This window comes from Hyperolius riggenbachi, chromosome 4, assembly GCF_040937935.1.
Source record: "Hyperolius riggenbachi isolate aHypRig1 chromosome 4, aHypRig1.pri, whole genome shotgun sequence".
Lineage (NCBI taxonomy): Eukaryota > Metazoa > Chordata > Amphibia > Anura > Hyperoliidae > Hyperolius > Hyperolius riggenbachi.
In genome coordinates, this window is record NC_090649.1 from 439,003,495 (window position 1) to 439,023,073 (window position 19,579).

Sequence of the window (19,579 nt, forward strand, 5' to 3'; positions counted from 1 at the left end):
TCAACTTTGACCCTCTACATCACAGTCAGCAGGCCCAGTGTAGCCAATTAGGCTACACTAGCCCCTGGAGCCCCACCCCCCTTATATAAGGCAGGCAGCGGCGGCCATTACGGTCACTCGTGTGCTGCCTGCGTTAGTGAGAGTAGGGCGAGCTGCTGCAGACTGTCTCTCAGGTAAAGATTAGTTAGGCTTAAAGGGATACTGTAGGGGGGTCGGGGGAAAATAAGCTGAACTTACCCGGGGCTTCTAATGGTCCCCCGCAGACATCCCGTGCCCGCGCAGCCACTCCCCAATGCTCCGGCCCCGCCTCCGGTTCACTTCTGGAATTTCAGACTTTAAAGTTGGAAATCCAATGCGCCTGCGTTGCCGTGTCCTCGCTGCCTCTGATGTCACCAGGAGCGTACTGTACAGGCCCAGTATGGTCTGTGTCTGCGCAGTACACTCCTGGTGACATCAGCGGGAGCGAGGACACGGGCGTGCAGGCGCAGTGGTTTTCTGACTTTAAAGTCAGAAATTCCAGAAGTGAACTGGAGGCGGGGCCGGAGCATCGGTGAGTGGCTGCGCCAACACAGGATGTCTGTGGGGGACCATTAGAAGCCCCGGGTAAGTTCAGCTCATTTTCCCCCGACCCCCCTACAGTATCCCTTTAACGTGTTCCTGTCTGGCTGCATACCTGTTCTGTGAACCCACCACTGCATACTTGTGCTGTGAACCCACCACTGCATACCTGTGCTGTGAACCCACCACTGCATACCTGTGCTGTGAACCCACCACTGCATACCTGTTCTGTGAACCCACCACTGCATACCTGTGCTGTGAACCCACCACTGCATACCTGTTCAGTGAACCCACCACTGCATACCTGTGCTGTGAACCCACCACTGCATACCTGTTCAGTGAACCCGCCACTGCATACCTGTTCTGTGAACCCACCACTGCATACCTGTTCAGTGAACCCACCACTGCATACCTGTTCAGTGAACCCACCACTGCATACCTGTTGTGTTCAGTGAACCCGCCACTGCATACCTGTTCTGTTCAGTGGACCCGCCACTGTATACCTGTTTAGTGACCCCGCCACTGCATACCTGTTGTGTTCAGTGAACCTGCCACTGCATACCTGTTCTGTAAACCCGCCACTGTATACCTGTTCTGTTCAGTGAACCCGCCACTGCATACCTGTTCTGTTCAGTGGACCCGCCACTGTATACCTGTTCAGTGAACCCACCACTGCATACCTGTTGTGTTCAGTGAACCTGCCACTGCATACCTGTTCTGTGAACCCGCCACTGTATACCTGTTCTGTTCAGTGAACCCGCCACTGTATACCTGTTCTGTTCAGTGGACCCGCCACTGTATACCTGTTCAGTGAACCCACCACTGCATACCTGTGCTGTGAACCCACCACTGCATACCTGTTCTGTGAACCCACCACTGCATACCTATTCAGTGAACCCACCACTGCATACCTGTTCAGTGAACCCACCACTGCATACCTGTTGTGTTCAGTGAGCCCGCCACTGCATACCTGTTCTGTTCAGTGGACCCGCCACTGTATACCTGTTTAGTGACCCCGCCACTGCATACCTGTTCTGTTCAGTGAACCTGCCACTGTATACCTGTTCAGTGAACCCGCCACTGCATACCTGTTGTGTTCAGTGAACCTGCCACTGCATACCTGTTCTGTGAACCCGCCACTGCATACCTGTTGTGTTCAGTGCGTTACACGGTGAGTTTGGTGTGTCAGTGTGAAGCAGTACCTTAATTACACTACCTGATTGATGTATACACATGCAAGATGTTTTAAAGCACTTTAGGCCTGTCATTTAGCATTCAATGTGATTTCTGCCCTTAAAACGCTGCTTTGCGTCAAATCCAGATTTTTCCCGGGGACTTTTGGCATGTATCCCACTCCGCCATGCCCCCCTCCAGGTGTTAGACCCCTTGAAACATCTTTTCCATCACTTTTGTGGCCAGCATAATTATTTTTTTTTTCAAAGTTCGCATCCCCATTGAAGTCTATTGCGGTTCGCGAACTTTAACGCGAACCGAACCTTCCGCGGAAGTTCGCGAACCAGGTTCGCGAACCTAAAATCGGAGGTTCGGCCCAACTCTACTCCCCGTGTCACATGACTGCCTATGGGAGATAGGCCCATTTGAAAGTACAGGCTGTAAACAATATGTCTGCTTCCATGAATCAGGAAGTAGAAACTGTGCAGATTTATTTTAGGATTTGTATCAGCAGTAACAGAGAAATGTCTTTTGTTAAAGGTTATTATGCTGGTGTGTATATTTTAGAGCAGAGAGGAGTTCTGAGTTCAGGTCCACTTTAAAGTGTCTAAATATCTATTTTATCAGGTTATGTTACCAGTCTGCCTAACTCCCTCACCCTTCTCCACTCCTAACACTAACCTACCCCCTTTCCTATCCTCCTAACACTAATCCTCCCATCTGTACACCTAACCTCCCTTCTCTTCTACTGACACTAACCTCCCTTCTCTACTCCTAACTTACCCCTCTCCTAACCTTTCTTTTAACCTGCTCCTATGGGATGCTTAGTAGTAGCTACTATCGACAAGGCGGCGGAGGGATATTAGTAGGACTGAGCCCGTGCAAATGTGCAGATGGATTTCAGCATGCCTCGATAGGAAGCATAAATCGGCATTAGACTGGTGCTACCAGGCAAAGAGGGCCATTGCCCCTGAACACTGCGCCCCCCCCCCCAGGTCTCCCCCACACCCCCCAGACTGCTCCCTGGGGCCCCTGCATGATTGTGAAAGGTGTACAACTTACATGTCCCGACGCTGAGCCATCTGTGCCTCTTGTCTTCATACCTGCTGCCTGCATCATCTCAGTGATCCAGCATGTTTTTACACAATAACATTATAACACAATCACATGCAAGGGTTCTAGAGAAGATGCAGGCAGCAAAGGTGAGATATACTGGGGGTTACATCTGGCTACCTAGTACTGGGCACCCCTGGGACCACTAACTACTAGGAGGGTACCTCTGGCTTCGAAAACTGGGCTTTACATAATGGGGGGCTGACTACCTATACTGGGGAGAAGGACGGGGAGATTAAGTTTAAACTCCACTTGCCCTGAGAGCTAAAGCATGCATGTCAAACTCCAGCCCGCCCGTGGGCCAAATCTGGCCCTCAGAGCCATCAAATTTGGCCCCAAGTGTTTCCCTACTTTGCATTGTGCTTGGCCCACTCTAGACCACCAGGGAAGCTATACTGGAGATGAAGACCAGATCACCAGGGAAGCCATGTGGAGGAGAAAGGGACACAGCAAGAGACATCAGGGAACAGTATGGGGGATGGGGGGGTTCCACCATGGAACTGTATAGTGTAGGGGGGGGGGGGGGGGAGACACACTAGACACCAAGGAACTGTATAGGGGAGGGATGACCACTAAACACCAGTGAACTATATAGGAGTGGGAGGGTGGGCCACTAAACACCGAGGAACTGTATAAGAGAGGAAGCATTAGACATCAGGGGAGGGAGGACCACTAGACACCAGGTGACTGCACCACTTCGTATTTTATGCTCAACACCCCTGGCCTAGAGACACTGTTCTGGGAAACATAGTTGAATGGTACAAGCAGGGCCGCCATTAGAAATTTTGGGGCCCCTCACACATCAACAGGCCTGGGCCCCCCTCCCTGGGCCTACCCACTGGTTGTTGTGCCCGTCCACTCGCCACCCCACCCCCGTCCCCCTGTGCGAAGTGTGCTGCGACGAAAAATGTGCATGTCTTCGACACTGAAGATATCGGCATGCACAGCGTGATGCGGCAAAAAGTGGGCGTGACCATGGTGTGTTGTGGGTGGAGCCAAATACTAGCAAAATACAGGAAGTGTCCGGTTAACAAATGAGATAGGGACTTGTAGGTCCGTTCTTATCCTTTATCCGTTCTCTTTTGCCCCTCTCCTTTCTTCCTGTACCTCTTTTGTTCCCCTCTGTCTCACCTCAGTTTGTACCTCTTTTCTGTCCCTCTGTGTGACCTCATGTTCCCATCTCATCTCTTTTCTCCATGTGCCTCTTTTGTCCGCCTCTGTTCCCCCTGTGCTTCTTTTATCCCCGTGTTACCTCTTGTCCCCTTCTGTCTCAGCTCGTCCCCCTGCCCTAGCCAAGGTTAGGTGCCCCCAGTATAGGTATCCAGGCATAGGTGCACCCAGTATAGGTAGCCAGGTATAGGTTCCCCCAGTACAAGTAGCCAGCTATAGGTGGTGCTCCGGTTTAGGTAGCCTGGTATAGTTTCCCCCAGTTTAGGTAGCCTGGTATGGGTGGTGCACCAGTATAGGTTAGCCAGGTACAGGTGCTCCCAGTATAGGTTGCAAGCTATAGGCGCCCCAGTATAAGTAGTCAAGTATAGGTGGTGCCCCAGTATAGGTAGCCAGGTGTAGGTGGTGCCCCAGAGTAGGTAGCTAGGTATTGGTGGTTCCAGCCCCATTATAGATAGCCAGGTATAGGTGGTGGCCCAGCAGGGACGGATCTAGACCAAGTTGCGCCTGGGGCAAGGTCAGGTTTTGGCGCCCAAAGGTCAGGTTTTGGCGCCCAAAGGTCAGGTTTTGGCGCCTAAGGGTCAGGTTTTGGCGCCTATACTGCCATTCCCCATCCAAATTTTGCTGCCTTTTTAAGAATTCAACAAACTGTGCCTGGGGCAAGAGACCCGCCTGCCCCCCTGATCCATCCCTGTTGGCCAGAATGCAAGTTAGAGAGACACAGACCCAGCACATGCGGCCCTTCCAGCGCTTTTGGAGCCTGGGGCCCCTCACTGCAGTGTCAGTTGCCCCCCCCCCCCCCCCCTGATGGCTGCCCTGGGTACAAGCTATAAATTCAGATGATGCAGCGCAGCAGCTGTGTCAGAGAGAGTAGCGTAAAAAACAAACAACAAAACTTCATCAGGCTGCATGACACCGCATAACAACTCGTGCCTCATCAGCACCAGTCCTGCCACAGGCGCGGCTAGAGTGATATTATCAGCCCTCCCGCTGCAGCACGAAACACGCCTCCATTGGCTGAAACGCCGATCATTCCAAAAGGGAATCACTTCCCTATTGGCCACGAACTTTGTTACCGAGGCAACCCCTAAAATTCTCAAGGATGCGAGGCGCGAGCCCACCGGCACATCTCTCGCCTTGTTCTCAGCCAGTTCCGGAATGTGGCTCCTTGCGCCAGGCTATTGGCAGAGCCGCTTGTCATTCGAAAGCGCCGAGGCGTAGCGGTCCGTGACGGTTTCCATGGCGACCGCCATCTCTCGCCTACTTCTGCTTCTGATTGGTGAAAGTATTCCAGTCACTCTGGACTTTTTTTTTCTCCTCACAGCTGGCTGTGGCGGGACGGTGAGTCAGTCAAGGAGTGCTGGCTCCGCCCACCACCTGGCTGGTTGCTTGTGTCTCAGGCAAGAGGGGGCGGTATCTGCAGCAGCACCAGCATCCCCGCCATGATGATAGCCACTGCTGGTAGAGTGTGAGTCACCAGGGCGTGGCACAGCAGCGCCGGGTCTCCCCCTTCCTCCCTCCCTCTCCGCTCTGTATTGTTATCGCAGCTCAGACGGGTGGCGCACTTCTCCTCAGCCGGCAGCCCTCTCACTCTGTCCAGCAGCAGCTCCGCCATGGAGGACCAATCCCCGTATGTGTCATCCAGCAACGCTGAGCGCCATTCCCCGGTGCCGGAGGAGCAGCCGCACCACGGAACCGGCGAGCCGCACCACGGAACCGGCGAGCCGCACCCCGACCACTGGAAGGTTCTGGAAGACGTGCTGGACCTGACCGCAGGACAGTATTCCCACCCGGCCTTCAGCGTCTCCTTCCCCGACAAGAAGGAAGAGGAGGAGGAAGACAAGCAGCCCAGCTACTCGGACAGCCTGGAGCCGTCACCTGAGGAAGAGGAGCCCAGCAGCATCGGCAGCGACGTCCCCCGGGCACAGGTCATCCCCAGCGCACCGGCCGAGGAGCATGACACGGCGGCCGCACCTTACAAACCCCCATCATCTGGCTCTGTTGGTGAGTCAGGGGCAGCTGTGCATGGGGTCAGGGGGCTCATCCCTGGTGACTAGTGAATCCCCCTGTAGTGCAGACACGTGATGCCTGCCTGCTGTCAATGAGGGTGCTTTTCCACTTCATGCAATCCACTCTAAAAAGCGATTCGCAAGTCGTTAAGCCGATCGCAATAGCGCTGTGCCCTATTTAATGCGATTCATTTTTGCCCAAATTGCAATCGCTGGTCTGCACAATTTTCAGCGTGATTGTGATTTGTTCCCTAGGGCTGCATGGTGCAATTGCGGTGAGAGAAAATAGCAGGTTGTGTGAAAACGGTGTGATTATGCTTGCAAATGAGCTTCCAAGAGGCCCTCATAGTGCACCCTCATGGTGCCGGCTGTGAATGAGGCCCTCATGGTGCCAGCTGTGAATGAGGCCCTCACGGTGCCGGCTGTGAATGAGGCTCTCCGTGCACACACGGTGCCTGCTGTGAATGAGGGCCTCATAGCGCACACGCATGGTGCCTGCTGTGAATGAGGGCCTCATAGCGCACACGCATGGTGCCGGCTGTGAATGAGGGCCTCAGTCCACACGCATGGTGCCGGCTGTGAATGAGGCCCTCAGTCCACACGCATGGTGCCGGCTGTGAATGAGGCCCTCAGTCCACACGCATGGTGCCGGCTGTGAATGAGGCCCTCAGTCCACACGCATGGTGCCGGCTGTGAATGAGGCCCTAATAGTGTACACACATGATGCCTGCTGTGAATGAGGCCTTTGTAGTACACACATGGTGCCCTCATAGTACATGGCACAGTAAAGTCCTGGTTAACCGGAACTCAAGCACTCTGCAGTCTCAATTAAGCGGCATGCTAGGTGGGGAAGACTGGGGGTGTTGCTTTCACAGTGTGCAGAGAATTGTGCAGTAGAAGTGACTTATGAATCCTCCGGATGCTGGTCTTCTCTCCCGCAGCTCCCAGCGACCTTGCAGCTTCCTTGTGTGGCTCCCCTGTGTCAACTGACCTGTATCGGGTCACTTTATGCATCAGAGCTGTGCATAGAAGACTCCACAATGCTGCTGGGATCTACAGGACTTATGCAGACTGGTACTTGGAGGATTTCTAAGTCACTTCTGATGTCCACAACTCTTTAGTCAATGGGGGGGGGGGGGGGGGACAGGAGGAGGAGGTTAGTGTTTAACGCCTGGTTGCTTGACTTTCATGCAACCATCGAGAACACAAATCTGGCATCAGGCAATTCCAACCTGTGTTGGATAAATAAGACTCATCTTGATAACCGCTCTTTTGCCATATGAAAGGCTGCACCATAGAGCGGAAATGGGATGCAAGTTCCCTTGTGCCCTTTCTGATGAGTTCCCTTTAGAATGGGTTGCCAGCTCGTCTCTAAATGACCTGCATGGAAAATAATTTTTAGTTCCCCGGTGGTTGCTAGTGTGGTTGATGTGAGAAAGTCCATAGGGAAATTCTGGTAACAGGATTGGGTGGACAGAACACTCTCAAACTGCTAGGTTTCAGGTAGATTGTAGTATTATGCCCGCTCTTTTCGGGTAATTGGACTGCTTGAAGTTGTAGACCTTGCTGTGATTGGAGAACTTCACTGAGCTAGGTAGAAGGACCATCATAGTGTTGCGACTGCATGCCTGCTTTTTTCCCCCTGTAATGCAGGGCTCAAATTGGCTACTATGAATGGTACCCCCATAGAGCAGCATGAGGGCTCATCTGGACCCTATCAATTAAATTGCCATGTATTGGGATGCCACCTCTCCTCAACACAGAGAATGGGAACCCCATAGAGCAAAATTGTGCCAGTTTCACTGTGTTGGTTGAATGAACCCTCTTGTGGAGACACTGGATGCCAGTTCTCATTAAAATGTAATAGTGTAGAGCATAAATAAGATAACCCTATGCATAACAAAGCTGCATGTCAGCACCCCTGCATCCTTTAAATTGAACCACAATAGAGTAGAATACTGCCCCTCCCTCCTTTGACCAATGGATGGGACCACCATAGAGTAGTATGCTAGTCCCCATGTGATTAGTGAATGAAATTGAGCCCACATAGGGTAGCATGCCAACTCTCATGTCCAGTAAATGTGAGTCCCAAAATGCAGGTATGTAATACCAGCAGTACTATTCCCCGATAAAGGGGACACCTATAGTGCATGGCTATAATGCCAGCTCTTCTGTGCCCACTGGATGGGGCACCCATAGAACAGGATATAGAATACTGGCTCTGCTCAGTTATTGAGCTTCTACCCCCTACCATGGTGTAGGAGACAATGACAACTCTGTTCCCAATCTGGTGCTTCTATAGTGCATACGTGATATCTCTTACCATATTCTCAGTGATTACAGCCCCATAGAGCTGACACAAGATGACAGCTCACTATACACAGTGGTTGGGGCACCATAGAGCTGACACAAGATGACAGCTCACTATACACAGTGGTTGGGGCACCATAGAGCTGACACAAGATGACAGCTCACTATACACAGTAGTCGGGGCACCATAGAACTGACACAAGATGACAGCTCACTATACACAGTGGTTGGGGCTCACTATACACAGTGGTTGGGGCCCAATAGAGCTGACACAAGATGATAGCTCACTATACACAGTGGTTGGGGCACCATAGAGCTGACAAACGATGATAGCTCACTATACACAGTGGTTGGGGCACCATAGAGCTGATACACGATGATAGCTCACTATACTCAGTGGTTGGGGCACCATAGAGCTGACACAAGATGACAGCTCACTATACACAGTAGTCGGGGCACCATAGAACTGACACAAGATGACAGCTCACTATACACAGTGGTTGGGGCTCACTATACACAGTGGTTGGGGCCCAATAGAGCTGACACAAGATGATAGCTCACTGTACACAGTAGTTGGGGTACCATAGAGCTGACACAAGATGACAGCTCACTATACAGGGGCCGGGGCCCAATAGAGTTGATAGGATGACGGCTCACTATACATAATGGTTGGGGCCCAATAGCGCTGACACAAGATGATGGCTCACTCACTAGACACAGTAGTCGGGGCACCATAGAGCTGACACAAGATGACGGCTCACTATACACAGTGGTTGGGGCTCACGATACACAGTGGTTGGGGCACCATAGAGCTGACACAAGATGATAGCTCACTGTACACAGTAGTTGGGGTACCATAGAGCTGACACAAGATGACAGCTCACTATACAGGGGCCGAGGCCCAATAGAGTTAATAGGATGACAGCTCACTATACATAATGGTTGGGGCCCAATAGAGCTGACACAAGATGATGGCTCACTCACTAGACACAGTAGTCGGCGCACCATAGAGCTGACATAAGATGATTGCTCGCTCACTCACTATACACAGTAGTTGCGGGCCCCATAGATCTGGCACAAGTTGACAGATCTTGATGTGTTTAGTGATTGAAGCAGAAATATAACCGCTGTCTGTCTGATCAATAAGACTCTTAAACATTAGGATACAGTATGCCAATGAAAGGCTTCTAGAGCAGGACATGCAATGTTGGTGCCATAATGGGAGCCAATAATAAAAATGTAGGATGCAAGTTTCCCTATGTCTTGTCAATGATGCTCTCCATTTTTCAGAGCATACAGTCATTTCCCCAGTCCCCAATAAATGGGATACCCATTATGCAGGCTCCTGTTATCTGTAAATGGAACCTGCCTATAGCAGACATCCCCTTTGGTGAATATAATTTCTAGACAGCAGCTGTGCAATGGCACCTTCCTTTTCCAATAGCTGACCCTCCAAGGAACAGACACTGGATCCCTGCTATCCTTTCTGGTGCTGTTGTTTTTGCCCATTGAGCTCACATAATGCCATTTGCCCCCTCTGCCCGGTAAAGGAGATCTCCACACAGCCAGAATACTCGAAGTCACAGTATGCAGGAATTTAATAGGTCACCAGCAATCACCAAGACAGTACAGATAACCCCTCCAATGTAGTGTTATAGTGTGACATGTAGTGAAGGCCTGTAGCCAACATATTTCTGTGTTTGGATTATGCCTGCACTTCTGTCATCTTTAGTTCCCTTTCAGAATACTGTAAGTTGTAGGGTGATATTTTTGGTCTGAGTGTGACAATGAGTTGCTGTTTTTAAGTTGTACTCCCTCTTTCATTTATTATTTATGAGGGCTAATGCTGATTAATAAGCATACCAGACAGCTTTATAATGGGGCATTTTAATAGTCCCCTACTTACAAACTACTCCAGTGGCAATGTTTCAGATACAAAGTTATCTTCATGTACAAAGTATACATTGTTGTTTGTTTTACACATTTGTTAAATGATGCAGCAATGTTTAAACAGAAGTAGTTTAAGACACATTAAAAGCACAGTTTATCCTACATCACCAAAAGTAAACAATTTATCCTTGTTTCACCATTTTTAACACAGGAGTCAACTTACAAACACATTTAAAATTCTCATGGATTGGAGCCTGTTTGTAAGTAGGGGACAGCCTGTACAGGGAACAGTCTCCACTCAGCATTGAGATGTCTGGAAATGTTCACAACTAACTCTGTTGGCCACGTGTTTTTTCCCTTGTGCAAGCATGCTCTAATGTTCTGTGACTGCAAATATCTCAGTGTGAGAGCTCTGTGAATGGAGGTGTGACATTGCTGCGATAAGCTGCATGTCTTTGACATGCTTGAAGTTGCCACCTGACCAAAACACTGGCCTAGTCCCATTCCTACCCTAATGATCCCTTCTGCTCACTGAGGTGGTGTATAATATATATATATATATATATCTGCTGAAATACTTTACTTGCACATGTGACTACATATGCGTTAGTCAGAGTGATTCTACAGCCATTGCGCTGCTCTAAAAATATGCTTCCTTTGCTAGTCCGCTGGAATTGATGGAGTGCTCTATCACTGTCGTGAACAAAGTGCTGCCATATTCTTGTCCACTTGGTGCGCAGAGGCTGAATTGAGATCAGGTGTGATTGCGTGATTATGAGTTGTTTATAGAACCAAAAGTGTTTACTTTAACTCAGTTAACTCAGCACATGGAATCTCTATTTTTCTTTGCCAAGAGGTTTGTTTTTACTTTTCTTTGCCTTAGATCGTGTTTGGGGAATGACCTGGACATTTGGATTTGTATAGTTCCTATATTTTTTTTTTTTTTTAGTGTAGACATATTAAACATCTTTTGACAGTACTTAGAACTATGTATATATTGCTCATCTGCTGAGAAACCACCTTGCTCCTTCTGAATACACCTAGGCTAGGGGAAACTTGATTGTTTCAGCTAGCTTACTGAGATATCTGTGAAATGAACTGCCAGTGGATGCCTTTTGAGGGAGTCTGTTTCCTTCCCCCATCTACCCCCCCCCCCCCCCCACACACACACACATTACCCTAGAAGTGGAGCTAGTGGTGTTTACAAGACATGTTTGTTAAATGTGTGCAATGGGATTTTTGCACAGTGCCAGAGCTATTTTGGAAGTGTTTCTGGTGAGTGCAATGAGATTTAGACATGCCCTCTACCTTTCAAAGAGTTAAAGGACAACTGAAGCGAAAGGGATGTAGAGGCTTCCATATTTATTTCCTTTTAAAGAGAACCCGAGGCGGGGTTCTTCCATTGCAATCCATATAGAGGCTGGGTCTGTCTATAGAGCTCGGCCTCTGTTGCTAGTTCGTTCCCTCCAAAGCCCCCCCCCCCCCCCCCCCCCCCCCCCCCCTGCGCGCTGTCAGACCCCATAAATCACAGCCGCCCTATGCGGCTGTGTTTATCTCACTACTGTCAGTCTCTGCTGCTCCCCGCCTCCTGAATCGCTCCGGACCCCGCCCGCGTCCCTTCCCTCCAATCAGCGGCGAGGGAAGGGTCGGGGACCGGAGCGATTCAGGAGGTGGGGGAGCGGCGAGACTGACATTACTGAGATAAACACAGCCGGCTGCGACACGCTGCGTGTTGCCAGCGTGGCTGTGTTTTATGGGGTCTGACAGCGCGCAGGGGGGGCTTTGAAGGAAATGAACTAGCAACAGAGGCTGGGCTCTATAGACAGACCCAGCCTCTGTATATGGATTGCGATGGAAGAACTCCGCCTCGTGTTCTCTTTAAGCAACGCTAGTAACCAGGCTATCCTGCTGCTTCTCTGCCTGTTATTTTTAACTATAGACCCTGAACTAGCATGCAGCAGATCAGGTGTTTGACATTATTGTTAGATCCGACTAGATTAGCTGGATGCTTGTTTCTGGTGTTTAAACACTACTGCAGCCACATAGATCAGCAGGGCTGCCAGGCAACTGGTATTGTTTGGAAGGAAATATGGCAGTCTCCATATTCTTCTCACTTCAGTTGTCTTTTAATTGTTGGGTGTGGATGTTTTCTTTAGGTTTGATCTAGGACACCTTCCTAAATGTATGCCTATACATGTTCTATAGTGATGTGAAAAGATGCTTCGGCCCTTGTTGGGTAGAGATCTGTTGTAGAGTCACTCATACCATTACAGCATGCAAGGAAAATGCAAGTCAGCATGCTATGATGCAGCATGTTTGACTTATTTTCTATATTGCTGCTTCCTGCCACAGCACATTGGTGTGATGATCATCTTTATGTTTCTAAGGCTACTTCTTTGTTCTGCTTTTTTGCTGTGTTGGCCAGTGCAGCCATATGCGCAGTAATGACAGAGATGTAAAGAGGCTGTCATGGGCTAAGTAGCATAATGCGTTTCTGGCTTAATAGGAAGGTTGTGTTCTAACTCAGTCTGTATTCAGTGTCAGAATTGTTCTAATGCTGGGTACACACTGAGATTTTATGGTCTATTTACTGTCAGATCGATTATTTCCAACATGTCCGATTTGCTTCCAATCTATTTCCTATTAAAGTTAACGGAAATCGATCGGAAAATGCTCGAAAATCGATCGGAAAGCAAATCGGACATGTTGAAAATAATAATTCTGACAGTAAATCGGCCATAAAAGCTGTGTGTACCCAGCATAACACACAGTTTGGGCCCTGAATAGATGGACTTGCTGAAACTGCACCACACCTCTCACCAGGGCTGTGGAGTCGGTCCAAAAATCCACCGACTCCGACTCCTCAGTTTAGGATTCCACCGACTCCGACTCCATGACTCCGACTCCTCTAATTTGCATATTACAATTTTGTTGATTAAAAGTATGTAACATGAAATTCGTCTCATAACTGCCAACGCTTAAGAATTTTACAAGACAACTGAAGTGAGAAGGATATGTAGACTACTATATTTATTCCCTTTAGACTAAAACTAGTCCTTAGTAATAGTACTTGTAAAAGGTACAAACCGGAACAAAGAACATCTATCAGGCCCTAGGCAATGTAAGTGTGGGTACATGTAAGAATGATGTGCAGGTACTCTGCAGGGGAATGAGGAGATTGTAAACAGACAACACCTCTGTGTTCAATGTGCACAGCATTCTCAGTGGATTCCCTGCAGCTCTGTGAGGAGTGCATATGTAGAGTATAGTACTACTGTGTAACAAAGTAAACCTGAGACAGATGAAATTAAAGTTTTATACATACCTGGGGCTTCCTCCAGCCGCCTTCAGGATAATCAGTCCCTCGTTGTCCTCCTCCACCACCTGGATCTTCTGCTATGAGTCCAGGTACTTGAGCCAGTCTGGCGTAGTGCGCATGAACACACTCCACCGCTAGGAGCATACTACACCTGTGCAGCACTATTGCGCAGGTGCAGAATGTTCCTGGCTGTGGGAGTGGCATGCGGCCGGACAGCGCTGACTGGCTGAATTACCAGGACTCATAGCAGAAGATCCGGGTGGTGGAGGACAGTGAGGGACTGATTAGCCTGAAGGGGGCTGGAGGAAGCCCCAGGTATGTATAAAACTTTACTTTTCATCCGTCTCAGGTACCCTTTAATTTGTAGTCACCAAACCAAATTGTAATAACATATCAAATGATTTGATTTCATCAGCAAAGGGAGTGCATACATTTGCATGCATCAGTGCAGAATTATTTCCATCTCATTGACCATCTCTATTAGTGACACAGCTACACATCAGGCTTTATTCTTACAGCATAGATGTTATTTAGTATATATAAGAGATTCCTGTGTACGCATCATATATACAGTCACAATCCGATATGTATATCTGACCTAAAAATACGGGGACTGCTTTATTGAAGCAGCACAAGTAACTAATTTTGATTGGTTTATTTCATTTTTGTGGACTAAGCACAGCTATTACTGTATATATACATTATTTTTAATGACTATTATCTGAGAAATAGAACATTTTATCATATTTTCTATTTTAGTTACAGTTACAAATTCATTAGGAGTCGGAGTCGGTGCATTTTTTCCCGACTCCGACTCCAGGCACCCAAAATTGCCCGACTCCGACTCCACGACTCCGACTCCACAGCCCTGCCTCTCACAACCTCAGATCAGCAGGATCCATAAACTTGGTTGCTCCCAGAGTGCACCTCAAAACCTTTGGAGCCAGAGCTTTCTGTCATGCTGCCCCTACCCTTTGAAATTCCCTACCACACCCAGTAAAATCCGCCCCATCCAGGGGGTCATTGAGATCCACACTGAAAAGCCACTTGTTCAGCCAGGCATTTGCAGACTTGCAGAATTCTTCCTCTGTATGAAAATTTACCAAACAAATTGGTCAGAGCCATGCTTATGCGAGGTGAGAGGTATATGGAGGCTGCGATATTTATTTCTTTTTAAACAATACCAGTTGCCTGGCAGTCCTACTGATTCTGTGTCACTAATAGTTTTAGCCATAGACCCTGAACAAGCATGCAGCAGATCAGTTGCTTGGACTCAGGTTTTACTGGATTATCCTTATGCTTGTTCCAGGGTTTGACTCAGACATTAATTATGCCAGATGATCAATTGGCATTGTTAAGAAGGAAATATGGCAGCCTCCATATCCCTCTCACCTTCGGTTCCTTTTTAAAGTTACTTCTGAAGTAGCTAGACTGCATTGATATACAATGGTATGAAAGAAAATAAAGGAAACAGATGTAGTATAGCTTCAGGAGGGCCTGGCCCACATTCTTGCAGTGCGGAATTCTGGGCAGAGCTCTTCTGATTTAATTGCCAAATATTTTGCACTTGTTTTGGAAACTCTGTCTCTAACATGACTTTAGTTGAGCTTGGTTTTCTAGCCTGCTGTTATTGTAAACATGTCATTAGAGAAACATGGACCCAGCCCCTGCTCTCCACCACCTGAAGTTTTCCTGGCTGGAATGCTGATATACTGCTTCTAAAACAAAACTTTACCAAACTGCAGACATGGGACTCAAAGTATAACCTAAGGGTCAAAAAACATACCACAATACTCTTCCCCAGTGAGTGTCTATCTGTTCCCTTTTCATTCTTAGGTACTCCTCTTTGCCCGGAAAACTGCATGCTCCACTGGAGGTCTTCAGGCCGTCATATTCTGGATGACCATCGGGTCCTGCCCCAACCGGGCACCTGAACTATGGGATAGTACGCTGTCCAGTTTCCAGTGAGGTGTCTGAAAGCTGATGAGCAAAAGGCCCTGAAGAATCTGTCAGTTGTTTAAAGTGAACCTGGGGTGAGATTGATATGGAGGCATCCATATTTATTCCCTTTTAAACAATGGTATCTTTGGCTGCAGTAAGTATGCAGCTAATCTTTTCAGATCTGACAATGTCAAACATCTGATCTGCATATTCTTGTTCAGGGTCTGTGACTGGAAATACAGTATGAGGGCTAGTTCACACTCTGCGCTCGGAGTGCCGCTAGTCTACGTTCGGATCGCAATTTTAAGTCTCGCGATTCTTGCTCGCTTTGCGCTTGTTATTCCCGTTCAATACAGGGCTGTGGATTTGGTACAAAAATCATCCAACTCCTCAGTTTATGAAACCTCCGGGTACCCAAAATTGCTTTGACTCCAACTCCTCGACTCCGACTCCACAGCCCTGGTTCAATAGAATGAGAATCACAGCACAATTGCCCCCAAAACGTTGCATGCAGCGCATTTGCGATTAATCAAAATCGCAACCGCTGCAGTGTAAATGTATTCATAGGAATACATTGTAGCAGCGCTTTGCTGATCGCCAGCGATCCGCAAAGCACAGAAGAATCGCCCCAATGTGAACCAGCTCTTAGAGGCAGAGCAACAGCAGGACAGCCAGGCAACTGGTATTGCTTAAAGGGGAACTGAAGATAGATAGATATATATATATATATATATATATATATATATATATATATATATATATATATATATATATATATATATATATATATATATATATATATATATATATATATATATATATATAGCCATATTTCCTTTTAAGCAATACCAGTTGCCTGGCAGCCCTGCTGATCCTCTGCCTCTAATACTATTAGCCATAGCCCCTGAACAAGCATGCAGCAGATCAGGTGTTTCAGACTTTAACCACTTTACCCCCACGCGTACGGATTTCTCCGGCCCTTTTTTCCCTCCTAAAAAAACCAGGGACGGAGAAATCCGTGCCTTCCGCGCTACCGCCGCTCGTGCGCGTGCACCCGCCGCTCGTGCATGCCGCCCGCTCGCCCGGAGATCAATGAACGGGAAAATCCATTCCCGTTCGTTGATCTAAGCCCCCGCAATGATCTGCTGCTTCTTTCAGAAACAGCGAGATCATTGTGAGTCTCCCAGCCTCCTACTGCTTCCTGTAAGCGTCCTTCCGGACGCTTACAGGTCGCATGTAAACAAACACTCTGTGGCCATCTTGTGACCAAATAGTAAACTACACCCTAAAAGCATTTTACATATACAAACATTACATTTACACAATAAATTAACTCATTACCTCCCACACTCCCCAATTTTTATTTTTATTTTGTAATTAAAAAAAAAAAAAAAAAAAAAAAACATAAATAGTTACCTTAGGGACTGAACTTTTTAAATATTTATGTCAAGAGGGTATAACACTGTTACTTTATAAACTGCGGGCTTGTAATTAGGGATGGATGCAAAACTGAAAAAAATGCACCTTTATTTCCAAATAAAATATTGTCGCCAAACATTGTGATAGGGACATAATTTAAATGGTTTTATACCCGGGACAAATGGGTTAATACATTTCATGGGTTTTAATTACAGTAGCATGCTTTATTTAAAAACTATAATGGCCGAAAACTGAAAAATAATTTTTTCCCCACATTGTTTCCTATTTCCCCATTAAAACACATTTAGAATAAAATAATTCTTGGCATAATGTCTCACCTAAAGAAAGCCTAATTGGTGGCGAAAAAAACAAGATATAGTTCATTTCATTGGGATAAGTAATAATAAAGTTATAGACAAATGAATGGAAGGAGCACTGAAAGGTAAAAAATTGCTCTGGTGGTCAGGGGGTAAAACCCCTCAGTGGTGAAGTGGTTAAAGTCTAATCTGTCAAGACTAGCTGCATGCTTGTTTCTGGTGTTATTCAGATACTACTGCAGAGAAATAGACCAGCAGGGCTGCCAGGCAACTGGTATTGATTAAAAGGAAATGAATATGGCAGCCTCCATATCCCTCTTGGCTTGGATTCACTTTAACCACCTGAGCGGTCTGGACGAGCTCAGCTCGTCCAACACCGCCGGAGGTCGCCGCTCAGGCCCTGCTGGGCCGATTTTCATCAAATAAAAAGCAGCACACGCAGCCGGCACTTTGCCAGCCGCGTGTGCTGCCTGATCGCCGCCGCTCTGCGGCGATCCGCCGCGAGCAGCGGCGAAAGAGGGTCCCCCCAGCCGCCTGAGCCCAGCATAGCCGGAACAAAAAGTTCCGGCCAGCGCTAAGGGCTGGATCGGAGGCGGCTGACGTCAGGACGTCGGCTGACGTCGATGACGTCACTCCGCTCGTCGCTATGGCGACGATATAAGCAAAACAAGGAAGGCCGCTCATTGCGGCCTTCCTTGTTTATTCTGGGCGCCGGAGGCGATCGGATGATCGCCTCCGGAGCGCCCTCTAGTGGGCTTTCATGCAGCCAACTTTCAGTTGGCTGCATGAAATAGTTTTTTTTTAATTTAAAAAAAACCCTCCCGCAGCCACCCTGGCGATTTAATCAGAATGCCAGGGTGGTTAAGAGGAGTCTTGATCCAAGAAGAGGGGACTGGGGAACAGATGTATACTCTCCGAAGAGGGGACCCACAACATTTTCTTACCACCGGCTACTCTTCTTCTTCTTGTTGTTGTTATTGTTATTGTTGTTATACTTTGGATAAGCATGAAATCCTCTGCAACTTGAAGTAACTGACTTGCTTACTACTACACCACAGCTGATTTCTGCAGCCTATTTTAGGGCTGGTTCACGCGGGCGTCTGCTGAGCTTTTGCTTGGCATTGCGTTTAAACGCCAGCGTTTAAAAGCTAGCTTTTGAAAAGCGTTCAAGGCTAGCAGTTCTGGTCTCTGCTATTGTTTCCTCGCGTTTACTGCCTCTGAAAGCAGCATGTTGCTTTTGAGACTAGACGCAACGCTGGGATCTACTGCCAGGCTTTCATGAAAGCCTGCAAAAGCCAGCTCTAAACGCTCCCATTTACTTGCATGGGATGGCAGTAGATCCCAAAAAACGCTGCGTCTGAAACGCTGCGTTAAACGCCACAAAAACGCCCGTCTGAACCAGCCCTTATTTCTATGCACAGGGGCTGATATCTTGCTGATGAAATCTGCACTATGCACAGAAGAGGTGTAGTTCTTAGCATTTTAGCCTGTTCTGCAGGGGCAGCTCTGCCTGTCAGCTGAAACAGTCAGAGATGATAAAGTTATAAAAATGCAGAATAGTTAAAGAGAACCTGAACTGAAAATTAAGTCAAAATAAACATGCACACGTCATACTTACCTCCTGTGTAGTCTAATCAGCAGTCACTTTCTCCTCTCATACATCCTGTTTGTCCACTCTGGTCAATGGAATTCTCTGTCCTCCATTTTGAAAATGGCTATTACCCCATAACCGCTTCCTTGTCAGCACACTGCTAAACTGTAATATCACCCACTTGAGCCATAGGGAAACATGGACATTAACTTGCACTTTCAGTTGTAACTGACAGCAGCTGATATATAACTGAAAGCTACTAGTATATTTCAGTTCTGACAAAATATTGTCAGAACTGGAGGGCTCACTGTAAGAAGAAAATGGTGAGCTTCTGAGAGAAACTGACAGTGAGGTAAGTATGTAATATTAATTTGCAGCCAAATCATGTGTTTATTTTAAATAAATTTACTCAGTTCAGGTTCCCTTTAAGTCAGAGCCCATGATCTGCATAGATGAATAATTTAAAGTATTGCTTGCCTGGCCAGGGATCTGTAGAAGGGAGTATGGAAATAAAGCTCAGCAGTGCCATGTTTAATTCTACATTCCTTTACACGCTTGCACTATAATGCTGCAAATACTCAGAGATATGTGCCAGAAACACTCATCCAGAATATTCTGGATAATATTGTTTCATTGTCTGTTTTGTATTAAATAAATGTTTGTTTCTACCCATAGAAGTAAACCAGGTCCCCAAGATTGTTAGAGGGTTTCAAGACCAGGGTTGCTGAGGTCACAGCTTTGCTGTCCCTACAGTGCTAAAATGCAAATTTTT

At 47.6% G+C, this 19,579-nt stretch overlaps 1 protein-coding gene across 4 annotated transcripts in view; it reads left to right on the forward strand.

Annotated features, from left to right (window-relative positions):
- Positions 1 to 5,267: 5,267 nt before the first annotated feature.
- The window catches only part of RTN4 (reticulon 4), a 103,894-nt gene continuing 89,582 nt past the window's right edge, over positions 5,268 to 19,579 (forward strand). Inside the window, exon 1 of one of the 4 annotated variants that reach the window (XM_068232553.1) lies at positions 5,268 to 6,015. In XM_068232553.1, coding sequence (XP_068088654.1) covers positions 5,625 to 6,015 — 391 coding nt within the window. In that variant the 5' untranslated portion in view covers positions 5,268 to 5,624. The remainder of the gene's footprint in view (positions 6,016 to 19,579) is intronic. The other 3 variants (XM_068232554.1, XM_068232556.1, XM_068232557.1) reach the window with 3 other exon arrangements.